The following is a 7,391-nucleotide window of genomic DNA, read 5'->3' on the forward strand; positions in this document are numbered from 1 at the left end:
GCCTCCGAAAGTGCTGGGATTACAAGCATGAGTCACAGCACCTGGCCCTGTACAACTCTCATAGTAAGAGCCTCAAATAGAAAATGTCAGAGCTGGTATCTGGACAAGACTATACAAAATCTATACCCGACATCGCTGTAACACAAAACTTATATAACAACTTCATTTAAAGAGACACTAACCTATATAATAATTCATTTTGTGTGAGCTCTGAAATCTTAGCAAATGCATCTGTGTGCTCAAAATGCAATGGGGATGAACAGAGGATGTTTAATGGGTACAAATATAAGAAATGATATAAGAAATAAGGCCTAGTATTTGATAGATCAGGAGGATGACTATAGTTAATGATAATCTACTGTATGCTTCAAAATAGCTAGAAGAGAATAATTTGAATGTTTCTAACATAAAGAAGAGGCAAATATTTAAGGTATTTGATATCCCAATTTCCCCGATGTGATCTTTACACATTATGTGAATATATTAAATTATCACATGTACCCTGAAAGTATGTACCTCTATTATGTATCAATAAAAAGAAATAAGGCCAGGCGCCGTGGCTCACGCCTGTAATCCTAGCACTTTGGGAGGCTGAGGTGTGCGAATCACCTGAGGTCAGGAGTTCAAGACCAGCTTGGCCAACACGGTGAAACCCTATCTCTACAAACATAGAAAAATTAGCTGGAGGTGGTGGTGCACGCCTGTAATCCCAGCTACCTGGGAGGCTGAGAAAGGAGAATCATTTGAACCCGGTAGGCAGAGGTTGCAGTGGGCTGAGATCTTGCCACTGCACTACAGCGTGGGTGACAGAGTGAGACTCCATCTGAAAGAGAAAGAAAGAAAGAAGGAAGGAAAGAAAGGAAGGAAGGAAGGAAGGAAGGAAGGAAGGAAGGAAGAAAGAAAGAAAGAAAGAAAGAAAGAAAGAAAGAAAGAAAGAAAGAGATTTAAAAAATATGCAATGGGACACGAATGCAATTTTCCAGTTTCTTAGGAAACACACTTTATTTCATCCCTCCTAAGACACACCTCTCCATAATTCCATCTGAGCTCTATTCCCATTTCTTCCCTTTCCAGAGAAGTAAAGGACTTGTTATAGTTGAGGAAAAAGGAGAAGGCTTACTTCTTTCCTCTTTCATGCCAGAAACTTAATCGAAGGGGTCAGATCTACTTATTCAATGGCTTTCAGAGGAGACATGCAGGAGGCCCCACACAAGAGGGAAGGCCTAGGGCCACCTTTCTGAGGTTTAAGAGACCAGGAAGAGCTCAGTACACCAAATATCTTTAGAACTTAGGTAAGTAAAATATTACTCAATTTGGTGCAATTTAACCTGCACCATATTATTATGACAATCTTGTATTACTTTTAATGGCAAAAATTGCAATTACTTTGGCACCAACCTAATAAATAGTGTGCATTGTCTTTCCCATAGATAGCCACTGCTGCATTAGGGAAATCTGTGTGCAGGAAGGTATCGATGGTTTGGTACCTCCCTGTCAGCAGGTTAAGAGCAAATATTGCAAGGGTACCCTGGGGCTGAAGAAATTGCAAGTGTTAAACATTATATTTTTGCACATAAATGCTATGCAAAAAGTCATTGATCAATGCAGTGTACTCAATAGTGGTTTTTACCATAAATGGAGAAGTCTTTGTCCGGGACAATATTTTACAATGTTCATCGGTTTCCAAAAAATGACTTAATACTGGGGCATAATTCTGACTATTCCTCTGAGTGGAAGTGTGCATTGGGTCTGAAAATGTGTCATTAAATTAGGCTGCAAGACAAGTTATGCTAATAAAGAACCCGGGAGAAGTGGCTTGTGTCTGTTCAAGACAAAATCATGCTGAAGTCACAGAGAATTTTGTTTACCGTTGGCTTATACTTTATTATTCCTGCTTCATATAAAACAGTCTTCTCCCAAAGCTCGTAAATATCAAAGTAGATCTTTTCTAAAGTTCTACAGGCAAATGAAAGTAGTTGGAAATGTACACAGGAAATCTACACAAGGGAGAATCAGAAAAATCTTATGAGCATGTTCTGAATACAATTTTAGTGATCAGGAGTGGTGGCTCATGCCTATAATCCCAGCACTTTGGGAAGTCCAGGGGGGCGGATCACTTGAGGTCAGGAGTTTGAGACCAGCCTGGCCAACATGGTGAAACCCTGTCTCTACCAAAAATACAAAATTTAGCCGGGCATTGTGAAGGGTGCCTGTAATCCCAGCTACTCGAGATGCTGAGGCAGGAGAATCACTTGAACTCAGGAGGCAGAGGTTGCAATGACCCAAGATCGCGCCACTGCACTCCAGCCTGGGCGACAACAGCAAGACTCCATCTCAAAAAAAAAAAAAAAAAAAAAAAAAAACCACAATTTTAAAGGATGAATATGGTTGCAAATTGGGCAGGTTATGGTCTGAGTTATTTCTTAAGACACTGCAACAAGTCTGATGCGTCATAAGCACAGATGTCTCCAGAAGCCAGGCAGGTGTCATTACTGAACAGACAGGATGAAAGTCAGGAGGCAGAGATGGAGTCAGAGAACAGCCCCGAGCTAGAGCCCCTTCCACAGAGGCAGCTTTACTCAGCTCTAATTGATACAACACAGCAACGGGGACACGGTGCACCAACCAACATCATGTGATTTTTAAAGATAAGACAGTAATGAAAACTTTTAGTGAACTATTCCAATGTCAAACTTTACCTTCCCAACCAAACATTATAAATAGCACTGTATATGCTGAAAAGAGGCACTGTTTAGCCAAGTACACGCCCTGGGGCTGCAGTCTATGTCTTTTACCTCATACTGTCGACACATGAGTGCAAGTCTTTCTACCCAGTGTGGCTGTCAGCATCACAGAGGGGATACTCTACGTATCATTCACCTTTACATTCTCATCACCTGCAAAAATGATCTCCACACAATATACATGAAAAAAGAATTTGCTTCATGATAAAGCTGCTAATGAATGTCAGCCAGAACAGGACTTCAAGGCAGAGCAATATTAGCTGCGCATTGAGTCCTCACCGGGTCACCATTGTGTCCACATTTACCTAAGGACTCCAGTGATAAAATTATTGCATTTCTAAATGACAGGAAAATTGGATGGTAGTAAAAATTATGTAGATTAACTGTTGGAAGGTATATTATATCATTTAAGGGTCTAATATCAATTTTCTAATCTGAAAGCTAGACCAGATTTAACATCTTAGTACTCAGGTCGTACCACTGCAATTCACTTCCCACCTCGGTACAATTTCCCCACATCATCCCCTGTGCCCAGAATGCTCATCTCTTCCCTAAAGTCCCTGAAAACTCCCTGCTTATCTTTTAGGGCCCTGCTGAAATGAAACTTTTTTTTTTTAAGTCTTCCTTGTCCCTCAAGCCAAGTGATTTCCTTCACCCTCGGCGTCCCCATGAAACCATGTTCACACAAGTGTAATACAATTATGTGTCTACAATTACTTTCCTGTATGTCTCTGAGGGCCAAGAATAAATGTATGCTTTGTGTATCAAACTGTACACTTGACCTCTATACTTTCAGGAATACAGTGCTCTGTCCTTAAACGTTCATTTGTAAATACAGAACCATTTTCTTGTTAATATCACAAAATGAAACCTACCAGGAAGATGAATGACAACCCCACAACACACTGTTTTGTAGAAAATACCATAGGCTGAAAAGATCACAGGAATACCGAGTGCTAGGTTGGAATCTTTCATGACACCAAATGTTCATTCATTCTCTGCCGATTTTACAACTGACCTCAGTGTGTTTTCAGGTTGTGTAACTTTACACAAAGTGGAAGCAATAATCAGGGAAAGACTTAAGAGAAAGTGGATCCAATGCAAGAGGAGTAAAGGAAAAAAATCCCTCAAGTATGTGGAGCAGATTGTTTTAATTGTCTACAGAATCTTGTGCCCCAAGAAATTAATAGCTCAAGTTTCCAGCAAGAGTGGTGGATGAGATGGAGAGCATTTGTGTGAGAGAGAACCAAGGATATTACTAAAAATGAAAGGGAAGCTGGGTTTCTCCTGGGCAAACAGCCCTCAGTGGCTCTATTTGTTCTAACTACTATGCCTGCCTTCATGTACTTTGGTCATTTAGTGGCCTGCCAGAGGACAGTTATAAAATCTGTGGTCATTCTGCCGGCAGCATATAGTTTTCATCCAGAGTTTGGATCTAACCAGCAAAACTCTGTCTTACACAGGATGACTTGGAATTAGAGTCCTTATAGCAGAAAGAGCAGCAGGGCTGTCCTTGGGTATCCGTTGCTCAGCCAAGTCATCAAATAAAAAGGATGATTGCACAAGTGGACTATGTACCAATCTGTGGGTTTCTGCATGGCCAAGAGCCAGACCCTCCCTCCGGGCTCTGCTGGCCCAACCCACCAAGGGATGCTTTATTTAAACAGTTCCAAGTAGGGGAGACCAGCTGCCCCTGAACCCCAGAACAACCAGCTGGATCAGTTCTCACAGGAGCTACAGCGCGGAGACTGGGTAAGTCAACGATCCCCAGAGCTGGGACAGAAGGGGCAGCAATGGGGCAGCAACTGAGGGAGAAGAGAGCTGACGTTAGTGCTTAGGAGACGTTGCACACTTTGGGGACAGGAAGTAAAGGAAATGGGACCCCAGAGTGGCCGCAGAGGGGCCTGTGGGGTAAGACACTACAGTTTGTGTCATAACCAAGACCCGATCAGGGAGTAGTTACTTCTCTTCTTTTCTTACAGGAAACATGGTTCCAAAACTGTTCACTTCCCAAATTTGTCTGCTTCTTCTGTTGGGGCTTCTGGCTGTGGAGGGCTCACTCCATGTCAAACCTCCACAGTTTACCTGGGCTCAATGGTTTGAAACCCAGCACATCAATATGACATCCCAGCAATGCACCAATGCAATGCAGGTCATTAACAATTATCAACGGCGATGCAAAAACCAAAATACTTTCCTTCTTACAACTTTTGCTAACGTAGTTAATGTTTGTGGTAACCCAAATATGACCTGTCCTAGTAACAAAACTCGCAAAAATTGTCATCAAAGTGGAAGCCAGGTGCCTTTAATCCACTGTAACCTCACAACTCCAAGTCCACAGAATATTTCAAACTGCAGGTATGCGCAGACACCAGCAAACATGTTCTATATAGTTGCATGTGACACAGAGATCAACGACGGGACCCTCCACAGTATCCGGTGGTTCCAGTTCACCTGGATAGAATCATCTAAGCTCCTGTATCAGCACTCCTCATCATCACTCATCTGCCAAGCTCCTCAATCATAGCCAAGATCCCATCTCTCCATATACTTTGGGTATCAGCATCTGTCCTCATCAGTCTCCATACCCCTTCAGCTTTCCTGAGCTGAAGTGCCTTGTGAACCCTGCAATAAACTGCTTTGCAAATTCATCTGAAAGTGTCTGTGTGTCTTCATTAGCCGCTCTGCTGTCATTTAGTGACAATCTACTCTAGAGATTTTTCTTCCTCTAACCTGAGACTTCCGGGAAACAGAGAGATTTGAAGATAAGAGACGCTTTCTGTCATGAAACAGCACAGTCTTATCCCTCTCCCTGCTTTAGGCTGAGAAGCTGAGGTCTCAACCGATATCTAGCAACTGTCGAAGACTCTTGCTTTGATCAAGCTTTAGTCATCTCCTCTAAACCCTCTTCACAACTAGGTTATCCTGTTGGGCTTCCTAGTCCTTCCTTGTAGAGTCATTTATATTTATTTTTTATTTTATTTTATTTTATTTTATTTTATTTATTTTTTGAGACAGAGTCCCGCTCTGTCGCCCAGACTGGAGTGTGTGGCGAGATCTCAGCTCACTGCAAACTCCACCTCCCAGGTTCAAGCTATTCTTCTTCCTCCGCCTCCCGAGTAGCTGGGATTACAGTTATGCACCATCACACCCAGCCAATTTCTGTAATTTTTAGAGAGGGGGTTTCAAGATGTTGGCCAGGCTGGTCTCCAACTCCTGACCTCAGGCAATCCGCCCTCCTCAGCCTCCCAAAGTGCTGGGATTAGAGGCATGAGCCACCAGTGCCAGACCCAAAGTCAGGTTTAACAGAAGTCCTCCCAACTTGGTTTATCATGAGTCTCTCACCCTCAATATTTGACCAAATTCCTTAATTCCCCCATCATTCTCCATGTGATAACTGATTCCTGACCTACCTTCAAAAAACAAAAATCCAATTACATCAACTTAGCATTGGTCTCCCTAGCCTTGATATCTCCTCTAGGTAATTTTCCATCCACTGACCCCTCCCCCACACCAACCTATAATGAGTATAGATCTCCACTTGTTTTAGTTGTATTTCACAATTGAGCCCAATTTGATACTGAGGTCCTATTTGATGCTCTATGGTTGAAGTCTGGTTTTTATTGACATGATTTCTATCCCAAGAGATATAGGGGCTGCAGTGAAAAAGCTGAAAATGCACATGTTTCATTATGATTTATGAATGATAAATTTTGATAGGATTGAATGTTACGATAGAAAACACAAAAACAGAAAGTAGAAAAAGTGAAGAATGCTATAAACATGGTGAAACCAAGATAAAAATAAGTTTAGCCTCAGAGATATTCCTTTTAAATGAGCACATCAAATCTCCAGCTATTAGCAATTGTACTAGAGGTGCAACCAGGGTTTGAGTCAAATGTGCAATTAGATAAATTGTTCAGACAGCAATATGGACAGATTGTAATGCTGCCTGGAGGAGAGGTGGACATCTTTCCCAAAACTTCCATATCCTGGAGATGGGGAGCCGCTGGTCACGTGGGAAGGGGAAATGGAAGGAGGAGGATGGGGAAGTGGTAGCACTCACGAAGGTGAGTTGGCTCCTGCCCATTCTGCCCTCCATAGATGTTCCCAATGGTGAGTCAAAGGTTCATTCAACACCTGGCAGGAAGGGCACAGCCTCGAAAATCAGGGATTTGTAGACCCAGAGAGAGAAGAAATGGATAATGAGAGCCCTTGCCCTGGACTCCATTACAGGGCTTCACTCAGGAATCCATGAGAAATAGGAAGGGGAAGTCCTTTCTTGCAAGCTGTGGACAGGTGCAGCATTCAAGTGATTGTTCTAGGAACAGAGTGGGTCTTTTTGAACGGCCCGACTCAGAATACAACAGAGATACGATGCCATCAGATCTGCACCTTGGTCCTTCAGTCAGAGATTTCTGATTTCCATACTCTGCTCCTCTTCCAGACCCTCAGAAATAGCAATTTCCATTCCTCGGATGACTCCATGTCAGTAATGGTGCTTCCACTGGCATCAGACAGCAGATGTATTAAAGTGTCTCCTCTGAAGAAGCTATTGAGATCTTGCTTCTCCAAGGGGGGGCTGTGAACTTAAAAGTTTGCACAGAGACACTGAGTTTGGGAAATCTCAGTGCTCAACAGAATCCA

At 42.6% G+C, this 7,391-nt stretch overlaps 1 protein-coding gene across 1 annotated transcript; it reads left to right on the forward strand.

The window, feature by feature from the left end:
• Positions 1 to 4,430: 4,430 nt before the first annotated feature.
• On the forward strand, positions 4,431 to 5,394 carry RNASE2 (ribonuclease A family member 2). The gene is given in 3 exon segments (NM_001009133.1): positions 4,431 to 4,500; positions 4,727 to 5,147; positions 5,150 to 5,394. Coding segments are annotated over 2 exon segments (483 nt in total). The 5' UTR covers positions 4,431 to 4,500; positions 4,727 to 4,731; the 3' UTR covers positions 5,217 to 5,394.
• Positions 5,395 to 7,391: the final 1,997 nt, after the last annotated feature.

The sequence above is a fragment of the Pan troglodytes genome, chromosome 15, assembly GCF_028858775.2.
Source record: "Pan troglodytes isolate AG18354 chromosome 15, NHGRI_mPanTro3-v2.0_pri, whole genome shotgun sequence".
Classification (NCBI taxonomy): Eukaryota; Metazoa; Chordata; class Mammalia; order Primates; family Hominidae; genus Pan; species Pan troglodytes.